At 45.1% G+C, this 12,096-nt stretch overlaps 1 protein-coding gene across 1 annotated transcript in view; it reads left to right on the top strand.

Annotated features, from left to right (window-relative positions):
• FAAH2 (fatty acid amide hydrolase 2) overlaps nt 1-12,096 on the top strand; it is a 47,205-nt gene that overhangs the window by 26,740 nt on the left and 8,369 nt on the right. The window contains exons 7-8 of the mRNA XM_082263955.1: nt 5,690-5,809; nt 8,568-8,667. Coding sequence (XP_082120081.1) covers nt 5,690-5,809; nt 8,568-8,667 — 220 coding nt within the window. The remainder of the gene's footprint in view (nt 1-5,689; nt 5,810-8,567; nt 8,668-12,096) is intronic.

Below are 12,096 nucleotides of genomic sequence, written 5' to 3'. Positions count from 1 at the left end.
AGCACCCCATTGACGATTGAATCATTGTCAGCTATTATGGAAACGTTTGTGTCCCGGGTGGAAGTGGCTTGTCAGGGACAGGGCGCAAGAAAGCGACCCCCGCCTAACCCCATATTATCTGAAACTTCGGATTCAGAATCTGAGCCTATTTCTGCAGTTGCAGGTACCTCATCTGGGATTGGTGTCTCGGGTCCTGTCTCTTCAGACAGTGAGGAGGATGTTTCGGCATCAGCCATAGCCCGAGAGGAAGCGTTGGTAAACGCACTCATTGTATCTGTTCAAGAAACCTTAAGATTACAGGGTACTCCGTCGGAAATAACTGAAATCCCCTTTGGGACTAAAAAACGCATCAAAGTGGCGAAGGTTTTTCCATTGCCCAAATGTTTTGGCAATCCAATCAAAGAAGAATGGAGTCTGCCAAAACACACTTCTGCTATTTCTAAACGCATTAACAGGCGTTATCCGTTTGAGGAAACCCTCATTAAGAAATGGACAGAACCACCTGTGGTGGATTCACCAATTGCTAGATTGAATAAAGCCACGGTTATTCCTTTAGAAAACGCTCCGTCTTTTAAAGATCCGGTGGATCGCAAGATAGAAGCTATGTCTCGCACCATGTTTTCCTTGATTGGATCAGCTTTCAGACCAATAATTGCTATTGGGCTGGTTTCGCAGACTGTAACTGAATGGACCAAGTGGTTACGCCGGGACTTAGAAGAGGTCCCTCAGGCGGTATCAGATTTGTTGGAACAGATGATACAAGGGTTACAGTTTGTGTGTGATGCGGCGTTAGACGCCACTCCACTATTGGCGCGAGCCTCAGTTTCAGCAGTGGTTCTCAGGCGTACACTGTGGCTAAAAGGTTGGTTAGCCGACCAAGGTTCCAAAAAAGCATTGGCTAATATCCCCTTTTCAGGAGAGCGTTTATTTGGAGCCAACTTAGATGAGATCATTAAGGATCTCACAGGAGGAAAGAGTCAAAGACGAGGGCCTTCTTTCTCTGCTCACAAAAATTTTTTTCGCCCCGCGGGTGAAAAAATTAAGTCCTCCAAAGCTCCTTCAGGAGGCTTCAGGGGACGTTGGTCGGGCAAGCAAAGGCCCGCCCCCTCCAGACCTGAAGATAAGTCTACCAAAGCCTGAAGGTGCGCCCCCACCCATAACTGGGGTGGGGGGACGTCTTCGCCGGTTCCCGGATCCATGGCTTTACAGAATCCCGGACAAGTGGGTTTGCGAAGTCATAAGGTCAGGGTACAAGATCGAGTTTCGATCTCTCCCACCGGCGCGATTCTTCCCTTCCAATATCCGACTATCCCCGGATCGTTTAGAAGATCTCCGGAGAGCAGTCACGGATTTACTACAACAAGGAGTGGTAGTCCACGTTCCTTGGACAGAACGCTTTCAGGGGTTTTATTCAAACCTATTTACAATACCCAGGAAAGAGGGCAAAGTGCGTCCAATTCTGGACTTAAGGGCACTCAATTCCTTTCTCAACATAAGAAAATTCAAGATGGAATCCATTCGCACAGTAGCAGCCTTCCTGCATTCAGGGGATGTCCTAGCGTCCATAGACATCAAGGACGCATATCTTCACATTCCCATTTTCGCAGGACATCAGCGGTTTCTACGTTTTTTCCGTAGAAGAGAACCACTATCAGTTTGTGGCGTTACCTTTCGGTCTCGCCACGGCTCCTCGGGTCTTCACGAAGGTGTTGGCCCCAATGTTGGCACTACTGCGCCAAAGAGGCATATCGATTCTAGGTTACCTAGACGATCTCCTGCTTCATGCAGAGTCTCCACAGACCCTGCTACAAAACATAGAAATTACTATAATTTCTTTACAGGAATTCGGGTGGCTGGTGAACCAGCAAAAGTCTTTTCTGGTTCCCACCCAGAGGCTCGAATATCTGGGTCTAATTCTAGACACAGTCAGGACAAGAGTTTTCCTTCCGGTAGGGAGACTCCGGAAGATTCAATCAGCAGTCCAGTTGTTACTATCCAACAGCTGGTCTTCCCTTCGGACTTGCATGAGGGTTCTGGGGTTGATGGTGGCTTCCTTCGAAGCAGTCCCATTTGCCCAGTCCCATACCCGAATTCTTCAGCAAGAGATTCTTCTCAGATGGAATCGGAATCCGGAGTCCCTGGACTATCGGATCCAATTGAGCAAACAGACCAGAGAGTCTCTGGCCTGGTAGCTTCGGTCTCCGATGCTCAGCCAGGGAAAGTCATTTCTGCCAATATATTGGACGATAGTGACCACGGATGCCAGCCTATCCGGATGGGGAGGAATTCTCGGTCAGTTATCCGTTCAGGGACTTTGGTCCCCGGAAGAATCCAGGTTACCGATAAATGTATTGGAACTGAGAGCGATCAGACTTTCTCTGATTCACTGGACCGAGCAGCTCCAGGGCAGCCCGGTTCGGATCCAGTCGGACAACGCCACGGCTGTGGCTTATGTCAATCACCAGGGGGGCACCAAGAGTGTCCAAGCGGCCAAAGAAGTGGCTTGCATTCTTCGCTGGGCGGAACAATTTGTTCCAGCTATCTCTGCGGTGTTCATTCCGGGGGTGGAAAATTGGCAGGCAGATTATCTCAGCCGTCAGACTCTGGATCAGGGGGAATGGTCCCTCCATCCAGAAGTTTTCCACCAGTTGTGCCTACATTGGGGCACCCCGGATGTGGATCTGTTGGCATCACGATTCAACAGGAAAGTACAGAGATTCGTGGCTCGCTCCCGCGATCCTCTAGCAGAGACCGCAGACGCACTGGTCGCCCCGTGGGGGCAATACCAGCTAATGTATGCCTTCCCTCCTCTCGGGTTACTGCCAAGACTTCTTCGCAGGATAGAGGAGGAAGTAATCCCAGTAATCCTGGTAGCTCCGGATTGGCCTCGCCGAGCTTGGTACGCCGACTTGGTCAGACTGGTGGTGGACGTCCCGTGGAGACTTCCTCTCAGGGAGGATCTACTGTCTCAGGGACCGATCTTCCATCCTGCTTTACGATCGCTGGCTTTAACGGCCTGGCTATTGAGACCCAGGTGCTGAAGGACAAGGGATTGTCAGCTTCAGTTATTCCTACTCTAGTTAAAGCAAGGAAAGCGACTTCCAGAAAGATTTATCATCGCACATGGAAGTCCTACATTGCATGGTGTGAACCCCTGGGGTTCCACCCACGATCTTATTCGGTTAGTCGAATATTAGCTTTTCTGCAACAAGGGGTTGAGCAGAAACTGGCCTTGAGCACTATCAAGGGTCAGGTCTCAGCATTAGCTATCTTCTTTCAGAAGCCTTTGGCTACTCATTCCTTGGTGCGGAATTTCATCCAGGGGGTGCGACATCTGGCTCCGCCAGTGCGTGCGCCGTTGCCACCCTGGGATCTTAATTTAGTATTGTCGGTTCTTCAGAAACCTCCCTTTGAAGATATTAGGGAGATTCCTCTACCTACGTTGTCCCAGAAGGTGGCCTTCTTGGTGGCTATCACTTCTGCACGCAGGGTGTCAGAACTGGCCGCATTATCTTGTCGTTCCCCATATTTGGTGGTTCATAGAGATAAGGTGGTTCTTCGTCCGAATCCATCCTTCCTACCAAAAGTGGTTTCAGAATTTCATCTGAATGAAGAAATTGTATTACCTTCCCTGTGTCCTAAGCCCAGTCATCCTCGGGAGTTTGCTTTACACTCCTTGGATGTGGTCCGGGCGATCAGGGTATACTTGAAAACGACAGACTCGTTTCGCAAGACGGATTCACTTTTTATGATCCCGGATGGACCCAAAAAGGGGTTGCCTGCATCTGCCGCGGCTATTTCCAAATGGATCAGACAGACGGTGGTACAGGCTTATTTTATTAAGGGTCGGGAGCCCGTTCCCTGTTAAGGCGCACTTCACTCGGGCACTTAGTGCGTCATGGGCCTTTCGCCATCAGGCGTCAGTGGTCCAGGTGTGCAAGGCGGCTACCTGGTCGTCGGTGCATACCTTTACAAAACATTATAAAGTTGATGTAATGGCATCGTCTGATGCCTCGTTTGGCCGCAAGGTTTTGCAGGCCGCCATTTGAGGAGACCAGTGGTCTACCTCGAGGGTTTTTTTCCGTTGGAAATTTTTATTTGAGTCTCATTCTTTGTTTATAATGAGCCTTTAAAACTTCTAGTTGGCACCGGTTGGGCCTTCTAGATTGGATTTTGATTTCTGTCAATCCCACCCCTCATTTGTGGCACTGCTTCTGGATGTCCCAGTTCTTGTGAATCAAAGAGGACTACGTCTGTCAATGAGCGACAGCGAAAATCGGATTTTTGTAAGATCTTACCGTAAAATCCTTTTCTCTTAGCTCATTGACAGACGTAGTACCCGCCCCTCTATCATTGGGTTGGGTTAAATTCTCTGTTGCTGCTTTGTGACAGAACTGATTCCTTGTAGCAGAGAGAGGGAGGATATACCCTCTGGGACTGCCCCTAGGGTGGAGCCAGAACGTTTTTTTCTTTTCTGCCTAGTCCTACTCCTGCGGAGACAACATAACCCAGTTCTTGTGAATCAAAGAGGACTACGTCTGTCAATGAGCTAAGAGAAAAGGATTTTACGGTAAGATCTTACAAAAATCCGATTATTGTGAGTTTTTTTCTTTTTTAACCAAAAATTTGTAGCAGAAAAAAAATTGGCCTAAATTAAAAGGGTGTGTATGTGTATATATATATATATATATATATATATATATATATATATATATATATATATATATATATATATATATATTATATATATATATATTCCCTTTTAATTTAGGCCAATTTTTTTTCTGCTACAAATTTTGGGTTAAAAAAGAAAAAAAATCACAATAAGCGTTTATTGATTGGTTTACGTGAACAGTATATTATTGGATTTGTTTTATAGCAGAAAGTAAAGTAGTATTCTTTTTTTTTTTTTTTTTTTAAATTGTGTTTTTTTTTTTGTTTTGTTTATAGTGCAAAAAATAAAAAAATGCAGAGGTGATCAAATACCACCGACAAGCGGTTAATAATCTTTGTAGTGTCTTTTTTTATTTTTCTCAATTTAAAGGAAAATTAACCTAAATTTTTGAAGAAAATAATTGCATTTCCATGTTCTGTGTACTGTAGGAGACCAGATATTGTGACTGCAGGCTCCTGCGTGGACCAGATATAGTGAATGCGGGCTCCTGGGTGGACCAGATATAGTGACTGCAGGCTCCTGGGGGGACCAGATATAGTGACTGCAGGCCCCTGGGTGGACCAGATATAGTGACTGCAGGCTCCTGGGGGGACCAGATATAGTGACTGCAGACTCCTGGGGAGATCAGATATAGTGACTGCAGGATCTGGGTTTAGTAACCTTTTCATGTTAGCATATGAGCACTGCAGCACACCAGATTTGCTCCTTGTGCTGCTTCTCCCTCCCCCCAATCTGGGGGCTGCTGTACAAAGGCTGAACGCAGCTTCTCCGGAGTCCAATTCAAATGTATACACTGCCTGAATTTATTATAACATCTATTGATGTGTTCATGTAAATCCGTGTCTTTTATCTGTCTGGAGTTTGGCTTTAAAATACCTAATTCCAATCCTATGTGGGGGTGGAATCTTTGCCTTGGTTACCAAAATGTTTGACAATTTTGAATACTAGAATAGGAATACCGGGGTGTGTCCCTCTTTAGGGAAATTTCTTTTAACGTGCAATTTCCCTTCACAGGTAGTCCAGCATTTAGAGACTTCGCTTGGAGTCAGCGTTCAACCCATCAACATCTACAACATGCGCTATTCCTTCCAAATCTGGTCGGCTGTGATGTCTTTGGAGGAGGACCAAGGAGAGGTAAAACTTGTCCTCGTTATCAGAGTGCCTTGGAATAAAGCATGACACCAAATTATACATCTAAACCAGAGGGGGCTCCACGTGACCCCAAATTATACATCTAAACCAGAGGGGGCGCCACATGACCCCAAATTATACATCTAAACCAGAGGGGGTGCCACCATCTAAGCGCAGACTACCACCAAATTCTAAATCTTAACCACTTGCCAATCACAATATGTATATTGTGAGGGATTAGCTCGGTGGTAGGCGTGGATGACCCCTTGGGGGTGCGTTTACACAAGGAGATAGCCGAGAAGTGGTTGCAAACAACAGTTTGGTTTATTAATGCATTTTTTCTTCACCACACTGCGAGCGTCAAAACCAGCAAAATAAAATAAGACAAAATAAATCCTTGCCACTGTGGGCGGCTACCTTCTCACACACTGGAACCTAACTAATGAAGTCTGTCCCCAACCTACTGTTGGGCAGACTTGGCTGATCACACAGCAGACTCTCAATAGTCCATGTTTTATCTCTTCACATTGAACATGTCCCTTTTCTCTTCACATTGAACACAGTTCATCTATTTCTTCCTACATAGAAATAGTTCAAGACCTCACCTTGAGTAGCCTTCAGTCTTACATAATTTCCCCTTCACACAGGAAATGTCCATTGGTTTCTTTTCACCTAGAAACGATCCAAGACCTCACTTCGAGTAGTCTTCACACTTGTTACCCTCCTCAGCTTCACATCGCTTCCGGAGGTCTTCCCCATGCTCTCACACAGCTTTCAGGGGGCACACGTCTGTCTGTCCTCCTCTCCCAGCCCACATGGCGACAGGAGGCAGCAGTCCTTCTCCCATGCCCACACGGCGTCGGGAGGCACACGTCTGTCTGTCCTCCTCTCCCAGCCCACACGGCGACAGGAGGCAGCAGTCCTTCTCCCAGGCTTCCTCAGCGTCGGGAGGCACACATCTGTATGTCCTCTCCCAGCCGACACGGCGACAGGAGGCAGCAATCCATAGACTTCCTCTGGACAAATTATAGAGGCCTTCATTTCCTCATTCCGAACAGCTGAAGGCCTTTCAACTTCTTTACACCTTCCTGCTGCCTTTGGCAGCCGACACCCTATAGTAATTGGTGAACTTTCCAAACCAGGTGGGAATGTGTCTCCTCTCTGTGACTACATCCCCAGATTTACCTGACTTCCTGTGACAATATATACGTTTGGCTGCTCCCATAAGCGATCAACGAGAAGATAGACTTTATGGTCTTGGAGGGACATCAGGCTGGAAGAAAATAATATGCAAGCCATGCACGCAAATGTAAACGGTGATCGCACCACACATGTGAGGTATTGCCGCGAACGTTAGGGCGTGAGCCATAATTTTAGTGCTAGACATCCTCTGTAACTCTGAACAGGTAACCTGTAAAGGTATTGGAGATTTAGCTTTTCTTGGTTGAGGCAGGGCTTTGCCTCCCCATGTCCCAGCCTCCCTCCAGCAAGCAGCATCACAGTAGTGACATCCCCAAATCTGTATGGAGGTTGTCTTCTTGGTAGAGGCAGGGCTTTGCTTCCCCAGGTCAGAGTCTCCAGCAAGCATTATTACGGTTGTGCCATCACCAAATCTGTATGAAGCTTGCCTTCTTGGTAGAGGCAGGGTTTTGCTTCCCCAGGTAAGAGCCTCCAGCAAGCATTATTACGGTAGTGACCTCACCAAATTTGTATAGAGGTGGCCATCTTGGTAGAGGCAGGGCTTTGCTTCCCCAGGTTACAGCCTTACTCCAGCAAGCAGCATCACAGTAGTGATATCCCCAAATCTGTATAGATTTGGCCATCTTGGTAGAGGCAGGGCTTTGCTTCCCCAGGTTTAGAGCCTCCAGCAAGCATAATTACGCTAGTGACATCATCAAATCTATATAGAGGTGGCCATCTTGGTAGAGGCAGGGCTTTGCTTCCCCAGGTCAGAGCCTCCAGCAAGCATAATTACGGTAGTGACCTCACCAAATCTGCATAGAGGTGGCCATCTTGGTAGAGGCAGGGCTTTGCTTCCCTAGGTTTAGAGCCTCCAGCAAGCATGATTATGGTAGTGACATCACCAAATCTGTATGGAGGTCACCATCCTGGGGCAGGCAGGGCTTTGCTTCCTCATATTGGCACTGCCCCTACTCGATGATCTGATGGAGGAACGGTCAAGAAGCAGTCTTAGAGGTAGAGGAACCATAGAATAAATGAAACAGGGAGATCCTTGCACAGTCATGAACACAGGGTTCTTTATTTCCTTCAGAGGATGAAAGCACAGAGAGAATTTGTTTCACGTTACCAACGCACTTCCTCAGACCATGTATGCAAATGCTGGCCCTCCTCCTCCTAGGGCTGTACAATCTAAATCACAGGGTAGAAACCACAGACAGGACAGTGCTGACATGTTTCGGCCAGGATGACCTTAGTCTTAGCTCTGCTTTATAAAGGTCTTGGGCTGACATGTTCAATTCAATTCCTGATGTAATTTTCCTTTAGATTTACCTTAAACTATATAATGTAAGGGCCTGCCTAATTGGATACAATTGAAAGTTGTTTAGTTTTGAACTCATTTTATATGGTTTTTGGTAAATCTAAAGGAAAATAGTACAAGAAAACTGAACATGTATGGCCAGCCTTAGTCTTATCTTCCTCAGACCATGGTTTTCTTTTTTAACTGTGCATACAGCAGGCTTTACAAGAATGAACGACAAGATGATTTGCTTCATTTTTTTTCTTCTCTTCTCCTTTTTAGAGTTTTACTGATTTGATGTCTGATGGAAAGCGGATGTGGCCCAGTTGGGAACTGGTGAAATGGCTGTTTGGTTTATCCAAGCACACAATACCAGCAATAGGTGAGAATGCCAATTGTATGTGCTTTGTCAAACTGACTATACTCTGAAAGGGTTCTTGCAAGTGACTGCCACCCAGTTAACAGTGGGAGGTATAGCAGGGTCTGGCAGCCTCTATCCATAGGTGGATCAAAAGTTGGGTGCTGAACCAGCTGAATTTCGATCCATCTGTGGCCGACTTAAATGATGCTGATCTCTTCACCCACCTTTTCTCAGGATGGGTTTCCTGATGGGGGGATAACAGTGGTTCATGTCTGTGTATTGTTTGTAACCCTTCAAAATCGGGCACTTTCACCCCCTTCCTGCCCAGGCCAATTTTCACATTGTCACACTTTGATTGACAATTGAGCGGTCATGCAACACTTTACCCATATAAAATGTTACTTTTTTTTCCTGCACAAATTGAGCTTTCTTTTGGTGGTATATAATCACTGCTGTTTTTTTTTTGCTAAATAAACGAAAAACGACCAACAAATTGAAGAAAAAAATAATGTTTTTTTATATTTTGGCAAATAAATAATCCTTCTTCCTAAATTTAGACCAAATTGTATTCTGCTACATTTTTTGGTGAAAATAACCCAAATCAGTGTTTATTATTTAGTATGTACATCAGTTTGTGGACTCTATAACTTTCCTACAGACGACTGATCCCATTTCCTGAGGCCCAAAAATGCCAGGACAGTACAAATACCGCCCAAGTGACCCCTTTTTGGAAAGTAGCCAAAGGTTTATAAGAAGCGTGGCGGGTTTTTGTGAGGTTGTAACTTTCCATTTGTTGGAAAATTAAGAAATGAGAAAATCCTTTTTTTTTTTTTTTTTTTTTGTCCTATAACTGGTGTGGCGATGATGACACCGCTTGGTAACAGTATGTAAATAGAACAATTTTTTTTTTTTCTTGTTTTATTTTTAAGTATTTTATTTTTTTCTTCATACGGGACAAGAGCGATACAGTGTTACCATATTACTACTCTAGGGAAATGATCAGGTTTTTTTGTTTTTTATACACATGATCCTTTTATAACCGTAATATAGATATAGATATATATATATATATATAAAAGCGATTATGTGTATATATTAGGGATACACCGAAATTTCGGCCGATAATGGGTTAACAGTGCCGAAAATAAATATGGCCGCCGTGGGGAAGGAGGAGGGTGCAGCGCAGGGCAGGTTTTAAAAGTCCCGCCTCTGGCCGACCGTCCGCCTCTTAATGACGTCCCTACTACGATCTGTGCATTAATGAATGGACATACCAGGCGGGAGGGCGGGGCGAGCGTCCGCTATAGATAGAACTATGTGAATTATCCCTGTCAGCTCAGCGCGACTATGTGTGAATGAGAACAGAACTGACCTGACACCGGGCGGGGGGAGCGGCCGCTATTAGCTGTAACTATGTGAGAGCTTCACTTCCCCGATAGGCATGTATCTCCGCTGACAGGAAAGTGAAGCTCTCACATAGTTACAGCTAATAGCGGCCCCCCCGCCCGGTGTCAGGTCAGTTCTGTTCTCATTCACACATAGTCGTGCTGAGCTGACAGGGAAGGATCACATTAGTTCTATCTATAGCGGCCGCTCGCCCCGCCCCCGCCTGGTATGTCCATTCATTAATGCACAAATCGTAGTAGGGACGTCATTGAGAGGTGGGCCGCCGGCCAGAGGCGGGACTTTTGAATGAAGGACACCCGAGGAGGGGGACGCTGAGGCGGTGGGGGGGAGCTGAGGCAGCTTACCAATGGTATTTGTATTATGAAGCATGAGGGGTTAATGTATTGTCACTGCAGGTCACTCATCTATTAGTGATCGACCAGTGGCAGTTAATTAACCCCTTTGTGCTGCATTAGTGCAACCAGTATCAGTGTTAATTAACTCTGGTTGCACTAATGCAGCACAAAGGGGTTAATTAACTGCCACTGGTCGGTCACTAATAGATGAGTGACCAGCAGTGACAATACATTAACCCCTCATGCTTCATAATACAAATACCATTGGTAATTAAATTAACCTCTTGCCAACCTGTCACAGTACATATACTGCGACAGGGCGGCAGCGACAGGTGTACGTCACTACCTGTTTTTGGTGTATGCCCCTCTTCTATCCATTTTAAAAAAAATTTGGGGGAAAAAGTAATTTTCGGTTTTCGGCCAAGGACATCCTGCGTTTTCGGTTTCGGCCCAAAATTTTAATATCGGTGCATCCCTAGTAATATATACACACATACATACACCCATATATAAGAGATACAGATAGATATATATAGGTGTGTGTGTATATATATATATATATATATATATATATATATATATATATATATATACATACACACTAGATATATATATATATATATATATATATATATATACACACACACACCGTGGTTATATTTACTGTTATAAGCAACCATTTTTCTGAATTTCGATTCATTTAGCTTTGATTTGCCACAGCTAATCACATGGTACAGATGAGGTGTGATTGGCCCTGTCTGTACCATGTGATAACTAACTGTGACTAATCACAGCAAGCAACACAATGAATGGCATAAATGAAAGCAATCCATTGTGTACAATTGTCATGTGATTGGTCACAGCGATCACATGGTACCACCAGCAGCAGCCCAGTACAGTGATCTGTCTGCTTGACAGATCGCAGTGCAGCCCGTGGGAGGTGCATTCTGGGGAGGATCCTATGACGCCCACCTAGATCTAGAGCGGTTGCGCCCGGCCGTCATTTTCCTATAGGCCGGGAGAAAATTGATAAAATTACCAATTGTAGTCTCCATCAGAAGTCAATTTGGTCCCGTAGCCTCATGACCTCCCAGTGATTATTTAACTGAAGGCTGTAGACTTTTGGAATTACATTTTCATGTTCAAGCTGTACTGAATATGAAAAAGTGTTTTTTTTGTGGGGTGGTTTTTTGAATCCAGCCTTTCTAACCCTTGGAGATAATACTCCTTGCTGGGAAAGATGTGCAAATGCACTACAGGGGACTCCTCCTATATCCACTTGATGGTGGACACTGATTGAGTACAGGTGTGTGTGTGGGGGGTGGGGAGGGTTGCTCAACCTCGGTGGTCAGGTCAGACCAAATACATAATACCCACTGATAATGGGGTACTTTGACGCAGTGGTGGGCTTGAGCACGATATGGCCATATGGTGGGACCAAATCCCCATTTTTATTTATGGATTGTCTTCAGATTTGGTAGTAATTTCTTTTGCATTTGCGCGCTATTCTTTTTTAATATACATGTCTTTTGGTTCATAGCTGCAGCAGCTTTAGAAATACATGGGTATGCTCCCCCAAATTGTTTGCCTCTTTTTTTTGTTTAGCAAAAAAAAAAAAAACCCAGTGGTGATTAAATACCACCAAAAGAAAGCTCTATTTGTGTGAAAAAAATGATAAAAATGTCATATAGTTACAGTGTAGCATAAC

Source organism: Pelophylax lessonae (assembly GCF_965119305.1).
Source record: "Pelophylax lessonae genome assembly, chromosome: 7".
In the NCBI taxonomy this organism is placed as follows: domain Eukaryota; kingdom Metazoa; phylum Chordata; class Amphibia; order Anura; family Ranidae; genus Pelophylax; species Pelophylax lessonae.
Note: the sequence above shows the minus strand (reverse complement) of the source record. Positions and strands in the feature narration are given on the sequence as shown.